This window comes from Anolis carolinensis, unplaced genomic scaffold (genome assembly GCF_035594765.1).
Source record: "Anolis carolinensis isolate JA03-04 unplaced genomic scaffold, rAnoCar3.1.pri scaffold_15, whole genome shotgun sequence".
Lineage (NCBI taxonomy): Eukaryota > Metazoa > Chordata > Lepidosauria > Squamata > Dactyloidae > Anolis > Anolis carolinensis.
In genome coordinates, this window is record NW_026943826.1 from 5,836,058 (window position 1) to 5,852,662 (window position 16,605).

At 38.9% G+C, this 16,605-nt stretch overlaps 3 protein-coding genes across 5 annotated transcripts in view; 1 reads left to right on the forward strand and 2 right to left on the reverse strand.

The window, feature by feature from the left end:
* The window catches only part of ube4b (ubiquitination factor E4B), a 73,596-nt gene extending 61,289 nt beyond the window's left edge, over positions 1-12,307 (reverse strand). Inside the window, exon 1 of one of the 2 annotated variants that reach the window (XM_008122520.2) lies at positions 10,513-12,307. In XM_008122520.2, coding sequence (XP_008120727.1) covers positions 10,513-10,536 — 24 coding nt within the window. In that variant the 5' untranslated portion in view covers positions 10,537-12,307. The remainder of the gene's footprint in view (positions 1-10,512) is intronic. The other variant, XM_008122521.3, reaches the window with a different exon arrangement.
* A 232-nt stretch (positions 12,308-12,539) lies between these two features.
* The window catches only part of LOC134294530 (uncharacterized), a 74,599-nt gene continuing 70,533 nt past the window's right edge, over positions 12,540-16,605 (forward strand). Inside the window, exon 1 of one of the 2 annotated variants that reach the window (XM_062966001.1) lies at positions 12,540-13,059. The gene's annotated coding sequence lies outside the window, so the exon portion shown is untranslated. The remainder of the gene's footprint in view (positions 13,060-16,605) is intronic. The other variant, XM_062966003.1, reaches the window with a different exon arrangement.
* Positions 16,504-16,605, reverse strand: part of rbp7 (retinol binding protein 7) — a 7,662-nt gene continuing 7,560 nt past the window's right edge. Inside the window, exon 4 of the mRNA XM_062966006.1 lies at positions 16,504-16,605. This exon is cut by the window's right edge and continues 101 nt beyond it. The gene's annotated coding sequence lies outside the window, so the exon portion shown is untranslated.

Below are 16,605 nucleotides of genomic sequence, written 5' to 3' on the forward strand. Positions count from 1 at the left end.
TTATTTAGTTTTATTATTTATATTATTATTTTATTATCTATATTATCTAGTTTTATTATATTTATTTACTGTATTGATATACTGCATATACTTGAGTATAAGCCTAGTTTTTCAGCCCTTTTTTAAAACTAAAAAAGCCCCCCTCGGCTTATACTCGGGTGAGGGTCCTATTTGGGTCAGCTTATACTCGAGAATATATGGTACAGTAGAGTCTCACTTATCCAACATAAACGGGCCGGCAGAATGTTGGATAAGCGAATATGTTGGATAATAAGGAGGCATTAAGGAAAAGCCTATTAAACATCAAATTAGGTTATAATTTTACAAATTAAGCACCAAAACATCATGTTAGACAACAAATTTGGCAGAAAAGGTAGTTCAATACACAGTAATGTTATGTTGTAATTACTGTATTTATGAATTTAGCACCAAAATATTACAATATTTTATTTATTACAATATTTATATCCCGCCCTTCTCACCCAACAGGGGACTCATGATATATTGAAAACATTGACTACAAAAATGCGTTGGATAATCCAGAACGTTGGATAAGCGAATCTTGGATAAGTGAGACTCTACTGTATCTATATTATCTAGTTTTATTATATTTATTTACTGTATTGATATACTGTATATACTTGAGTATAAGCCTAGTTTTTCAGCCCTTTTTTAAGACTAAAAAAGCCCCCCTTGGCTTATACTTGGGTGAGGGTCCTGGTTGGCTTATATTTGGGTCAGCTTATACTCGAGAATATATGGTACAGTAGAGTCTAACTTATCCAACATAAACGGGCCGGCAGAATGTTGGATAAGTGAATATGTTGGATAATAAGGAGAGATTAAGAAAAAGCCTATTAAACATCAAAATAGATTATGATTTTACAAATTAAGCACCAAAACATCATCTTATACAACAAATTTGACAGAAAAAGTAGTTCAATATGCAGTAATGCTATGTAGTAATTACTGTATTTACGAATTTAGGACCAAAATATCATGATATATTGAAAACATTGACTACAAAAATGCGTTGGATAATACAGAACGTTGGATAAGTGAGTGTTATTAATAATACATTTATTATTTTCACTCTGATATTATTATTATTATTGCATTTATTATTTTACTCTATTATTACTTGTATTATTTTCCTGTATTTTTTATTATTATTATTATTATTATTATTATTACATGTATTATTTTACTCTATTATTATTAAAAGGATACACAAGCTCATTTACATTGAAGAAGATGAGAATAATGATTTAATCAGAGTTGGACAGTCTTATCTTAAATTTGAGCTTTATGTAAATATTCAAAAACATTTAACCTACTGATGCCTCAATTAATGTCATTTTATTGGTATCTATTTTTATTTCTGAAATTGACCACCCTTGGCTTATACTGGAGTCAATGTTTTTCCAGTTTTTTGTGGTAAAATTATATTCGGGTCGGCTTATACCCGAGTATATACAGTAAGTGTATTATTCAAGTTTATATATGATGTGTAAGCATGTTTTATCAAGCCTTTTTGATAGTGATATGGCCTAAGGGCTAATCAATAAAATTACTACTACTACAACACTGCCAACCTAGCAGTTCGAAAACATGCAAATGTGAGTAGATCAATAGGTACCGCTCCGGCGGGAAGGTAACGGCGCTCCGTGCAGTCATGCCGGCCACATGACCTTGGAGGTGTCTACGGACAATGTCGGCTCTTCGGCTTAGATATGGAGATGAGCACCAACCCCAAAAATCAGACATGACTAGACTTAACGTCAGGGGAAAACCTTTACCTTTACCTACAACACTTAAGGACAGGATATAAATATTTTGAAATCAGAAGCTCTCTTAGAATGAAGTAAAAGAGCCAGGAAACTAACATCAAATAGTTGGGGGACCTGGAGAATTAGTCCCATGTATTATTCCACTATTTGTTTAGATAAATTAATGGCTTGCAATTACATGGGAAGCTTTTATTTGTCTTTATAGGTTCTCAAGTCTTTCTTTGCAGCCTTCTCTCCTCCCTCCATAACACTTGCACTTCTCCCTCCTCCTATTTCCAATGTCTAGCAATGGCATTTCTCCATAAACAGAAGGCTACTGTCACTATGGCTGCTTCAGTAGGAAGCCAAGAGCAGATGCTGAGCTGCGTAACTGATAAACCATAGTAGCAGATGCCTCGGCCCATTGCAAGACACACGCCGTCTCACAAAAATCGTTCACCAGCTCAGTCCAGCCTAAGCAAAGCCAACAAAATGGCTCTCATCCCTTTGTGGAATTCCGGAATTGCTCTACCAATCTTTCTATTTATTTAAAAATGCCAGTAACTCGTACTTTTTCCCTCCACCTCATACTTGGCCTCAACACAAGTCCCTGAATGTCACAGAAGGTGACAAGAACGGAAGAATAGATTTATTGAATGAGATATAAAAGATCTATGGCCAGGGAGGGGAATATAAAATCTGAGGGAATTTAAGCCATCAAAGGAGCAACAGTAATTTTTTGTCCAAGGGGAAAAACAACTGGAAGCTTTGGTGAATAAAAAAACTCAGCATTCTTGTGATGACTGAAATGTTTTAAAGAGAATTCTTTACTCACTTCAAATGAATAATTTGCCCCCAGTGGTGCAATGGGTTAAACTCTTGTGCCGGCAGGACTCCTGACCGCAAGGTCGGTGGTTTGAATCTGGGGAGAGGGGTGAGCTCCCATCTGTCAGCTCCAGCTTCCCATGCAGGGACATGTGACAAGTCTCCCACAGGATGGTAAAACATCCAGACGTCCCCTGGGCAACGTCCTTGCAGACGGCCAATTCTCTCTCACACCAGAAGCGACTTGCAGTTTTTCAAGTCACACCTGACACACACACACAAACTTCAAATGTCATGAACAACCACAATTAAATACAGTAAAGTCTCACTTATCCAACATAAACGGGTCGAAAGAATGTTGGATAATAAGGAGGGATCAAGGAAAAGTCTATTAAACATCAAATTAGGTTATGATTTTACAAATTTAGCACTAAAACATCATGCTATACAGCAAATTTGACAGAAAAAGTAGTTCAATAGGCAGTAATGCTATGTAGTAATTACTGTATTTACGAATTTAGCACTAAAATATCACAATGTATTGAAAACATTGACTACAAAAATGCATTGGATAATCCAGAACGTTGGATAAGCGAATGTTGGATAAGTGAGACTCTACTGTACTGACATTAAATACATTATTTAAATCCAAGAGTCATTTGTGCATCTAGTGGTCATCGCAATCTTCAAGAAGGGAGAAAATCAAGGCCTTCATCTCTTAAAATTATTCAGTATTTTCAACACTGTGTTAAGTTACAGGAGAGTCTCACTTATCCGAGCCTCGCTTATCCAAGCTTCTGGATTATCCAACGCATTTTTTGTAGTCAATGTTTCCAATATATCATGATATTTTGGTGCTAAATTCATAAATACAGTAATTACAATACAACAGTACTGCGTATTGAACTACCTTTTCTGTCAAATTTGTTGTATAATGATGTATGATGTTTTGGTGCTTGATTTGTAAAATCATAACCTAATTTGATGTTTAATAGACTTCTTCTTAATCCCTCCTTATTATCCAAGATATTCGCTTATCCAAGCTTCTGCCGGCCCGTTTAGCTTGGATTAGTGAGACTCTACTGTATATATCCCCAGTCTGTAATTCTGTGACTGTATCTATAAAAGAAAAATGTTATTCTACTTATTTTAAAAAATCCCTAGTTCCTGTTTTAATTAGCCTCCATCTCCTCGGATGGCAAAAACCTAAAACACCTCTTCCCATGGATCAAGCTGCGGCTTTGACATGAAAGGACAACTTTTACACATTTCAGTTCCCTCAAAAAATACAATTTTATGTATTTGATTTTTCCTACCATACCATCCCTACTAAAAAAAAAAAGATGAATATGACTTTAGTCATCATTTCAAATTTGCTCAAAACTTACAGTAGTGCACCAGTGGACCAGATCAAAGACCATTTTGTTCACACAGCGGTGAACCAGTTCCAGAAATAGGACAATGTGCCAGAACATCATGTTCTTTTCACCTGTGGTCCCCAGCAACTAGTATTCCAAGGAACACGTGAAGATAAAATCACTGTTGACAGATTAAGGCATCTTATACTCAGTTCCAGAAGAAGGCAGAGGCAAGCCAAGCTCCTTTTCTTAGTGTGGAAATACAGGAAGTGTAGACTACCTGAGGCAGGGATTGCCTTTTCCCCTGAATATCCAAGAACAGTCCAGCCTGCCTTTCCTAACTACGTAAGGAGCACTCCAAAGCCATGTGCCTTCCTATTGCGACATCCATGCCTTACTAAATCATCACGTTAATCTTGCATAACAACATCACCATAATGTTTTGGAATATATCAAATGACTTGGCATAAGGATGTCAGCTTATAGGCAATAGCAGGGGTCCCCAAACTAAGGCCCGGGGGCCGGATGCGGCCCTCCAAGGTCATTGACCTGGCCCCCGCCCTCAGTTTTAGACTTAGGCTCGCCCAAAGTCCAAAATGACTTGAAGACATAACAACAACAATCCTACTTAGCTTGACTATCTCATTGGCCAGAAGCAGGCCCACACTTCCCATTGAAATCCTGATAGGTTTACACAGTATGTTGGTTAAAATTATTTTTATTTTTAAATACTAGCTGTGCCCGGCCACGTGTTGCTGTGGCGAAGTATGGTGGTATGGGAAATAAAGTATTGAGGAATTGGTGGTAGTTAAGGTAAAGGGTAAAGGTTTTCTCCTGACATTAAGTCCAGTTGTCTCCGACTGCACACTGAAGTGGATTATATGGCAGTGTGGAGTCAAGATAACCCAGTTCAAAGCAGATAATATAATATTATAAATGGGTTATATAGCTGTGTGGAACGGCCTTGAGTCTACCTTGCCATATAATCCAGTTCAAATCTGATAATCTGTATTTTATAGGAAGTGGGGAATAGGCCTAAGTGAGGCCTAACTCTGCCTGTCCCCTGGGCTGAGTGGGTTGCTAGGAGACCAAGTGGGCAGAGCTTAGCCTTTTAACTGGCAGCAATTGGATGAAAGCAATTATTCCTCTCCCTCTAATTAGGATTTTATTTGTATTTTTTGTTGTATGAACGTAGAGGCATGGATGAGGGATTGTGCTGCCAAGTTTAGTGTTTCTGGGTTGTGTAGTTTTGTTGTTTTGTCCTAGGCCGAAATTTCATTACCCTTTTATATATATAGATTGTATTGTTCTTTAATTTACTAATACTGTGCAATCCTAATAATATAATATATTGTGTATACATATAATATTGATAATAATCTTATAATGTAATACAATATAATATTTATTTATTTATTTATTACAGTATTTCTACCCCTCCCTTCTCACCCAATAGGGGACTCAGGGTGGCTAATAATAATAATAATAAAATATAATAATATTGTGTAATATAATAATATTAATTGCATAGGTAAAGGTAAATGTAAAGGTTCTCCCCTGACGTTAAGTCCATTCGTGTCCGACTCTGGGGGTTGGTGCTCATCTCCATTTCTAAGTCAAAGAGCCGGCGTTGTCTGTAGACACCTCCAAGGTCATGTGGCCATGGGCATGACTACATGGAACGCCGTTACCTTCCCGCCGGAGCGGTACCTATTGATCTACTCACATTTTGAATTGCAAGGTTGGCAGAAGCTGGAGCTTAACAGCAGGCGCTCACTCCGCTCCCGGGATTTGAACCTGGGACCTTTCGGTCTGCAAGTTCAGCAGCTCAGTGTGTTAATTGCATATTATATATTAAATGTAATATTACTAATATTACAGTACAGTGGTATAGTACAATATAGTAATATATGATGCTAATGTTGTGTTATGCTAATAAGATAATATATTGTATGTACATATAACTTGTAAGCTGCTCTTAGTCCCCTTCAGGGTGAGAGAGGGTGGGGTATAAATGTAGTAAATAAATAAATAAATAAATGATGTTGTTGGGGGGGTTGCACTACAAATAAGACATGTGCAGTGTGCATAGGAATTTCTTTGTCTTTTTTTTCAAATGATAATTCAGCCCCTCAACAGTCTGAGTGGCCATGAACCGGCCCTCCACTTAAAAAGTTTGGGGACCCCTGGGCAATAGGATATCTAAACTGAAGCCCAAAACACCTGGAGGATTAGAGTTTGGGAATCACTAACTGAAATACTGTATATTTACCAAGCATGTAGAGATCTCTGCAAAAGCTATTTCAGTAGCCTTGTTTTTCTACCTTTGGCACCATCAGAAAAACTCACAACTTCACCATCCACCCATGACTGCAGATCACTTATGAACCGGTTAAAAACTCCAGGTTCTACAAAGGCCATGGCTAACCCCTTTCATACATTTTGGAAGGTTATTCCATCAAACAAAGATTTCTTTTGTGCTGAAATATCTTGGTTTTTTTTTTTTTTTTACAAACGAACTTTCATAACCATTGATGGCCAGAATTCTGGAACTGGAATTCTGCATTATCTCAGACATTATGGCTATAGCATCTCCAAACAGAGAGAGTCCTGGCACAATCCCCGACAGATGCCCATCTAGACCAGGACCACACATAATGGTGAAGCAGGTTATGGTTTACTGAGTTTTCTGCTACTGTATTTTTTAATGTCCAAACCCAATTAACTATTATTTATTTATCAGCTACAATCTTCAATCAGAAGTCACAATTTATTTGTGGCTTAGAATTTGTTCACTTGTTCAGACTATCCTTTTTGTCTCTTCTTAATGTCCTTTCTTCTGTTTCTGATTTGCCAGATAACATGCAAATTAGACAAAATATAATTGTCACTAACCTAGAATTGGTACTAATCATTTGGATATCCAGGAACATTAACCTGATATTGGAAACATATCTATAAGGTAAAGGTTTTCCCCTGGAATGTAATCTAATAACATAAACTATAAGACAGTATTTCCTATATATTTATTTATTTACATCACTTTTACCCCGCCTTTCTCTCCGAGGAGACTCAAAGCGGCTTACAGTAAATAGGCAAAAATTCAATGCCTAAAAACAATATAAAAACAACAATTCATATAAAACAATCTACAAAACAACAGCTCATATAAAACAGATACCATTACAGAATAAATGCTATATATATATATATATATATATATATATATATATATATACACACACACACACACACACACACACACACACACACACACACATATCACTTATCCAACACTCACTTATCCAACGTTCTGGATTATCCAACGCATTTTTGTAGTCAATGTTTTCAATATATCATAATATTTTGGTGCTAAATTCATAAATACAGTAATTACTACATAGCATTACTGCGTATTGAACTACCTTTTCTGTCAAATTTGTTGTATAACATATTTTGGTACTTAATTTGTAAAATCATAACCTAATTTGATGTTTAATAGGCTTTTCCTTAATCTCTCCTTATTATCCAACATATTTGCTTATCCAACATTCTGCTGGCCCGTTTAGCTTGGATAAGTGAGACTCTACTGTATAAGACAGTATTTCTTATATATACTATAGTCATAGAACATTCAATATACAGACAAGGATTATAGAGATTCAAAATATACTAAATGCTTCAAAATACACATCTCTAAACCAAAATATAATCAATGTGTTACAAACACACATACATTAATAGAAAGCAGAACTCTTATATTAAGGGTTTGTGAGTCCAATGACAACCAGAGTTCATGAGGAAGACTACACAGTCGAAACCAGTCGTGGATGGTGACAAACCTTGGATTTATTTAGAACATTTTTTTAAAAAAAATTTTTATTAACATATAGGTTGGATTTACAATTAGTGATTTATACAGTCTTCCATGTGGAACATGAACTCTGATTGTCATTGGACTCACAAACCTTTAATATAAGAGTTCTGCTTTCTGTGAATGTATGTCTGTAACACATTGTTTATATTTTGGTTTAGAGATGTGTATTTTGAAGCATTTAGTATATTTTGAATCTCTAAAATCCTTGTCTGTATATTGAATGTTCTATGACTATAGCATATATAGGAAATACTGTCTTATAGTTTATATTATAAGATTACATTCCTGGTTATAGTGGCCTCTTGCCTTTGCATCTCTTTTAAGGTTTTCCCCTGACATTAACTCCAGTCATGTCCGACTCTAGGAGTTGGTGCTCATCTCCATTTCTAAGCCGAAGAGCTGGCGTTGTTCGTAGACACCTCCAAGGTCATGTGGCCAGCATGACTGCATGGAGCGCCATTACCTTCCCACCGGAGCGGTACCTATTGATCTACTCACATTTGCATGTTTTCAAACTGCTAGGTTGGCAGAAGCTGGGGCTAAAAGCGGGTGTTCCCTCCGATCCCCAGATTCGAACCTGTGATATTTCAGTATGTAAGTTCAGCAGCTCAGCACTTTAACACGCTGCTCCACTGGGGGCTCATCATATCTATATGGTCATTCTATTAACCCCAAATGAGAAATCAACCTTTCAAATTATGCTCAGCTCTTTATGGAAATATATTCCAGAGATCAATTTTTTATTATTAGTATGATTAGTATGTGTTGGCGAAGGCTTTCATGGCCGGAATCACTGGGTTGTTGTGAGTTTTCCGAGCAGTATGGCTATGTTCCAGAAGAACATGGGCATACAGCCTGGAAAACTCACAACAACCTAGTATTAGAATGATTCACATTGTATCTTTAATAAGAGGAAAATAAAAAAGGGAATAAAGCAACACAGAAGTATCACCATGTGCTGACAGAGAACATGTACATGGTTTGTGACTTCAAAAATATGCAAGTTTTAAAAGTGGAAACTATGGCCACTGGCTATGCGGGTTAGGCAAGTTAGGTGATATGGTTTAGCACATTTGGAACGTGACAGGTCAGGAAAGGCTCATATAAACAATGCACAAGGTCTGAGTAAGACACAGGAAATCCTATTAGTAAGACAGGAAGCATTTTCAAGAGCACCTCGCTACCATAGCAGCGAAATGTACAACCATAGCAATGTAACCGTAGTATCATGTGTTATATTGCTGTCTCATCTGGCAAAAACTGCAACTTAATCCATGGGCAAGAGCTGAGTAAACACAACATCTTCTCACTATACCTGGTATAATGAAAAGCAGCACAGTAGATTAGTTAGCCTGATGAACTAGGGCTGAAAGAGAAAACTTTAAACTCCACGAAGCTGAGGCCCCTTCCACACAGCTAAATAAAATCCCATATTATCTGCTTTAAACTGGAATATATGGCAATGTGGACTCAGATAATCCAGTTCAAAGCAGATACTCTGAGATTTTCTGCCTTGATATTCTAGGTTATATGGCTGTGGAAGGGCCCTGAGTGACCTTGGTCAATTATTGTCTCTTTACCTAATATATCTCACATAGTTGTTACAAGGATTAGGATAAAGAGGATCGTCTTTAGGTCCTGAGAGGAAAAGAGAAATGTGCAATGCAATAAAGAAATAGGCTGCATACATATTGTAAAGGAAGAGGCCAATTATTTCCCATACCTCAGTGACATTTTTGCAACAGATGCTTCAGAAAGAGGACAGAACACAGAAATGTAATTACAGTAGAGTCTCGCTTATCCAACGTAAATGGGCCAGCAAAATGTTGGATAAGCGAATATGTTGGATAATAAGGAGAGATTAAGTAAAAGCCTTTTAAACATTAAATTAGGTTATGATTTTACAAATTAAGCACCAAAACATCATGTTATATAACAAGTTTGACATAAAAAGTAGTTCAATAAACAGTAATGCTATGTAGTAATTACTGTATTTACGAATTTAGCACCAAAATATCATGATGTATTAAAACATTGACTACAAAAATGTGTTGGATAATCCAGAACATTGGATAAGCGAGTGTTGGATAAGTGAGACTCTACTGTACTTCTTAATATTCATAAGCATACAGAATTCCCTCAGACACAAAGGAACAACACAGCCAATTTTAGACTCTCATTAGACCAAGGAGAATGTGTGAGATTTTCTTGAGTTCCCTCAACAGAGGTAAACACACAACTGTTTACAAAAGGAAGAACTGAGATAACCCCACCCCTGACATAATTACAGTCTTGTTAAGTAAGCCAAGGTGTGTCCCAAAAAAAGGGCATGGGGGAAAATATTTTTTCCCTAAAGCAGCAAAACATGAATTTAGATGTGGAAAAATCAGTAATACCTGTTATTTGCTTTTGGAAGCAAACATTGCACCCAAAACACCTTTTCAAAATGTAAGTGCAGACACTCTGGGCCCTTCCACACAACCCTATATCTCACATTTTCTGCTTTGAACTGAAATATATGGCAGTACAGACTCAGATAACCCAGTTCGAAGCAGATATTGTAGGATTTTCTGCCTTGATATTCTGCAATATAGGGCAGTGTGGAAGGACTCTCTGAGAACAGTTTATCTGTAACACACCTTCCACAATATCCCCCAGTGAGTTCAACAAACCCCATACTCACCTCATCAGCGCTCAGCTCCTCCATTGTTTTCCTCTTAATGGTGAAAGGCGTCTGGGGGAAGGGGAGGCTCCGTACTTCCCTTAAAGGGCCTCCTTGAAGAACAGAGTCTCTGTGGGAATCCCTGTCCTGTTGCCTCTCTCTTTCCCAAGGGGGTGCCTCAGAGTTGCATAGTCAGGAGTTAAGAGCAAGACCACAGAAGACACTTCAAGCAGCTCCCTTCTCTCCGTTTAGCCAGAGAGCATCGACAACAAACAAACAAACACACAAACAACTTTGTTTGGTAGTCAAACCTTCAGGCCTTCCTGTACCTCCTGCTTTGAAAGCCTCTTTTTATAGGCACTTAAAACCCTAAAGTAGTGGCTCTGCTTTCTGCACAATCCAGGCTACTTTTCTGGTCTATTTTAACTGTTTCCTAGACAAGAGAGACACAAGTAGCCTCAGGTGGGTTTCAGAAACTATACTTTTCTAAACTGTACAGCAGAAATCCTCCTTGTTGTCTCACCAGAAGCTGGCCCAAGTAGCCTCAGATGGGTTTCAGAGAAACTACTCGGTTTGATAAAGTGTAAAAAAAATCCTCCTTGTTGTATCACCAGAAGGCGATTGCAAAGCGGAAAAACTTCTCCACAATCCAGGCTACTATTTTAACAGTTTCTTAAACGACAGAGACCTAAGTGGCCTCAGATGGGTTTCAGAAACTACTTGGTTTGACAGTGTAAAAAATCCTCCTTGTTGTATTCCCAGAAGGCAATTGCAAAGCGGAAATCCTTCTCCACAATCCAGGCTACTTTTCTGGCCTATTTTAACAGTTTCTTAAACGACAGAGACCTAAGTGGCCTCAGATGGGTTTCAGAAACTACTTGGTTTGATAGTGTAAAAAATCCTGCTTGTTGTATCCCCAGAAGGCGATTGCAAAGCGGAAAAAACTTCTCCACAATCCAGGCTACTTTTCTGGCCTATTTTAACAGTTTCTTAAACAACAGAGACCTAAGTGGCCTCAGATGGGTTTCAGAAACTTGGTTTGATAGTGTAAAAAATCCTCCTTGTTGTATCACCAGAAGCGGAAAAACTTCTCCACAATCCAGGCTACTTTCCTGGCCTATTTTAACAGTAAATGACAGAGACCTATGTGGCCTCTGGTGGGTTTCAGAAACTACTTTTCTAAAGCGTAAAGCTGAAATCCTCCTGGTTTTCTTACCAGAAGGCGAATACAAAGCGGAAATCCTCCTGTCTGTGAGAAACCCTTACGCTATGGGATAGGCCCAATGTCCTTTCAGACCCCAAGTTTCAGACAGGGCGCCTTCTTCCACAGAGACAATGCCTCTCTGAATAGGGCAGATATGAATATATATCAGAGGCCCATATAGAGACAACACCTACAGGCCTGCCTCCACCCACAGCAATGATATTTCACACTATACTGGAGTCCCATGTACTAGAGTCCCAGCTTGACTCGGGATTCAGTGTCCCAGTTGAACTGGAAATGCAATGCCCTGGAGTCCCAGTTTGTGGGAGAGCCAATGTCTTGGGGATTCAACTCGAGGCCCACCTTCCCAGTTTCCCTCAGGAGCGACCCCTCGACGCCGCCTGGAGCAGCTGAGGGAAGACTAGGCCGCGACGCCTGCCGCCTCCGCGCCCCTCAGACCGGCCCCCTTCCGCGCCCGCCAGCCCCGCGCTCCTCCTCGGCTTCTCCTCCGCCTTCCCTTCGCCTTCCTTCTCCTCACAGAGATTATTCATCAAAACAAGGAGGCGGCGGCGGCGGCCATCTTGACGTCGGATCACGTGAGGCGCGCGGAGCGTCAAAGCGTCAAAGAGGGCGCGCGCCAATCATTGGGAGATATCAACGCACCAATCAGGGCAGAAGGTGCTCATGCTGTCCAATAGGGGTGGTTCGTTAGGAGGCAGGCTCCGCCCACGTCTCCTCCTCCAACTCCAAGACGGGAGGGAGGAGGAGCCTGGCTGAGCCATAGCAACAGGGGCGGGGCCAGGTGGGGGCGGGGCTTCGTCTGGCGGGAAAAGGAAATGGGGCGGGGCTTGTGCTTTTGGGGAGAAATAGGAGATCTACACAGCCATAGAAGCCAGGAAAGCAAAACAGATCATTCACAATCTATGGAGCCTCCGGTGGCCTAGGGGATTAAAGCCTTGTGACTTGAAGGTTGGGTTGCGGACCTGAAGGCTGCCAGGTTCGAATCCCACCCGGGGAGAGAGCGGATGAGCTCCCTCTGTCAGCTCCAGCTCCATGCGGGGACATGAGAGAAGCCTCCCACAAGGATGGTAAAACATCAAAACATCTGGGCAATGTACCCTGGGCAACATCCTTGCAGACGGCCAATTCTCTCACTCCAGAAGCAACTCCGGTTGCTCCTGACACGAAAAAAAAAAAATCACAATCTGCTTTGAACTGGGTTATGACTCCATACATCCTGAGGAGTGAGGTTGAATGGGCCTTAAGAAGCATTGCTAATAACAAGGCAGCAGGAGAGGACAGGCTTCCAGCTGAACTATTTAAAGTCTTGAAAGATGATGCTATCAAGGTGATGCATGCCAAAGGTAAAGGTTTATCCAGTCGTGTCCGACTCTGGGGGTTGGTGCTCATCTCCATTTCTTTTTTTATATAATTATTAAAGATTTTATATATTGAAAATAAAGAAGAAGAAAAATATCTTAGTAAAAAGATCGATAGTGGGGGAACACTTGTTGTTATTAGAAAGTAGGAAAAAAGAGTAAAGAGGAGAGAGAAAGAAAAAAAATTAATAATAAATACAGTAGAGTCTCACTTATCCAATACTCGCTTATCCAACATTCTGGATTATCCAACATATTTTTGTAGTCAATGTTTTCAATATATCGTGATATTTTGGTGCTAAATTCGTAAATACAGTAATTACTATGTAGCATTACTGCATATTGAACTACTTTTTCTGTCAAATTTGTTGTATAACATGATGTTTTGGTGCTTCATTTGTAAAATTATAACTTAATTTGATGTTTAATAGGCTTCTCCTTAATCTCTCCTTATTATCCAACATATTCGCTTATCCAACGTTCTGCCGGCCCATTTATGTTGGATAAGTGAGACTCTACTGTAATAATAATAATAATAATCTTTATTTATATACCGCCCTATCTCCCGGATGGGACTCAGGGCGGTTTCCAGTCATAAAAACAACACAGACTTGTTTGCAGCTTAATAAACTTTTTCCATGTTTATATGAAAAGGCTAATTAGGAAATGACATTTATAACCCAGGAACAAAAATCGTGTTACAATTCTTAAAGTCAGGTTCATGATTGTGTTGTCGAAGGCTTTCATGGCCGGAATCGCAGGGTTGTTGTGTATTTTCCGGGCTGTATGGCCATGTTCCAAAAGCACCCTCTCCCGACGTCTCACCCACATCTATGGCAGGCATCCTCAGAGGTTGTAATAATAAGAAAAAAATAAAAATAGTGATATATAAAATACAAAATTGTTGACTTCCATCTTCCTTTAACTGGTTCTGAAAAAATTCTGAAAGTCAGTCAGATCCGTATCCCCTTCGTCCTCATCAGTTTCTAAGATTGTATTTATTCAGCAGATAGGATTAAATTTCATTTGTTTTAAATAGTCCTTTACCAGGTCCCAGACCTTAGGCAGACCCTGACTTGGAGATAACCAGTAAGTGAGCCTCATCTCCATTTCTAAGCCGAAGAGCCGGCATTGTCCGTAGACACCTCCAAGGTCATGACTGCATGGAGCGCCGTTACCTTCCCGCTGGAGCGGTACCTATTGATCTACTCACATTGGCATGTTTTCGAACTGCTAGGTTGGCAGGAGCTGGGGCTAACAGCAGGCGCTCACTCCACTCCCGGGATTTGAACCTGGGACCTTTTGATCCGCAAGTTCAGCAGCTCACGCTTTAACAGGAGCCCCCAGATGGTGTAGTGGACTAAGTGACTTGAAGGTTGGGATGCTGGCCTGAAGGCTGCCAGGTTCGAATCCCACCCGGGGAGAGATGAGCTCCCTATATCAGCTCCAGTTCCATGCGGGGACATGAGAGAAGCCTCCCACAAGGATGGTAAAAACATCAAAACAACCGGGTGTCCCCTGGGCAACGTCCTTGCAGACAGCCAATTCTCTCACTCCAGAAGCAACTCAAGTTGCTCCTGACATAGAAAAAAAAAGCACTTTAACACACTGTGCCACCCGGGGCCCCAAGGCATGCCATATGCCAGCAAATACGGAAAACACAAGAATGGCCATCAGACTGAGAAAAAATCAACTTATATGGACTAAAACAGGGGTCCCCAAACTAAGGCCCATTAAAGCCATTTATCTGGCCCCCGCCTCCTCCCTCGCCTGGTGTGTGCCTTCCAGAGCTTTGCTTGTTTATAATGGTATTTTAATTACTATTTAATTAATAATTAATTATCAAGGGGGTGCTTTGCTGGTGCTTTTTGTGCACAAAGGCAGAAGGGGGCTGGACTAAATGGCCCAAGTGGTCTCTTCCAATCCTCTTTATTATTATTATTATTATTGACACAAAGACACAGTATAACACAGAAAACAAGATACAGTAGAGTCTCACTTATCCAACATAAACGGGCCGGCAGAACGTTGCATAAGCGAATACGTTGGATAATAAGGAGGGATTAAGGAAAACCCTATTAAACATCAAATTTGGTTATGATTTTACAAATTAAGCACCAAAACATCATGTTATACAACAAATTTGACAGAAAAAGTAGTTCAATACGCAGTAATGTTATATAGTAATTACTGTATTTACGAATTTAGCACCAAAATATCACAATATATTGAAAACATTGACTACAAAAACATTGACTACTACGTTGGATAATCCAGAACGTTGGATAAGCGAATGTTGGATAAGTGAGACTCTACTGTATATATTGTATATACTCGAGTATAAGCCTAGTTTTTCAGCCCTTTTTTTTAAGATTGAAAAAGCCCCCCTTGGCTTATACTCGGGTGAGGATCCTGGTTAGCTTATATTTGGGTCAGCTTATACTCGAGAATATATGGTACATTTATTATTTTTCTCTATTAATTTTGCTACTATTACATTTATTTTACTCTATTTTTATTATTATTAATAATAATTTATTATTTCACTCTGATCTTCTTCTTATTGCATTTATTATTTTACTCTATTTATTATTACATGCATTATTTTCCTGTATTTATTATTATTATTACATGTGTTATTTTCCTGTATTTATTATTATTATTATTATTACATGTATTATTATACTCTATTATTATTAAAAGGATACATAAGCACATTGACACTGAAGAAGATGAGAATAATGATTTGATCAGAGTTGGACAGTCTTATCTTAAATTTGAGCTTTATGTAAATATTCAAAAACATTTAACCTACCGATGCCTCAATTAATGTAATTTTATTGGTATCTGTTTTTATTTCTGAAATTTCCCACCCTCGGCTTATACTGGAGTCAATGTTTTCCCAGTTGTTTTGTGGTAAAATTCGGTGTATCGGCTTATATTTGGGTCAGCTTATACTCTAGTATATACGGTAAAACAATTTTTTTGTCAACAGAGGCCATCTAGCGGCACAGAGATGGCATTGAAATGGTTTCTGTGCTATTGATCATCTTTGTGATACAAACAGCAAAATAAACTGGGTTGCTGTTTGTTTTCCGGGCTGTATGGCCATGTTCCTGAAGCATTCTCTCCTGACGTTTTGCCCACATCTATGACAGGCATCTTCAGAAGTTGCGAGGTCTGTTGAAAACTAGGTTTATATATATATATCTCTGTGGAATGATGTCCAGGGTGGGAGAAAGAACTCTTGTCTGTTTGAGGCAAGTGTGAATGTTGCATCTTGATACAGCACTGAAAAGCCTGGCTGCTTCCTGCCTGGGGGAATCTGCCGGCCGAATATTTCCTAATACCTATTTCATCCAAGTGTCCTGTCACCTCTTCATTTTAAGGGGCCGTTTTGGGAAATTAGCTCAAAAGAAACTAAGGAGACATTGTCCATCATTGCCTTTAATGAAGGGATGCATCAAGTGTAGTAACAGTCACCAGTTTAATTCCCAGAAAATAGCAGGAATTTAATTTTTTTTACAATTT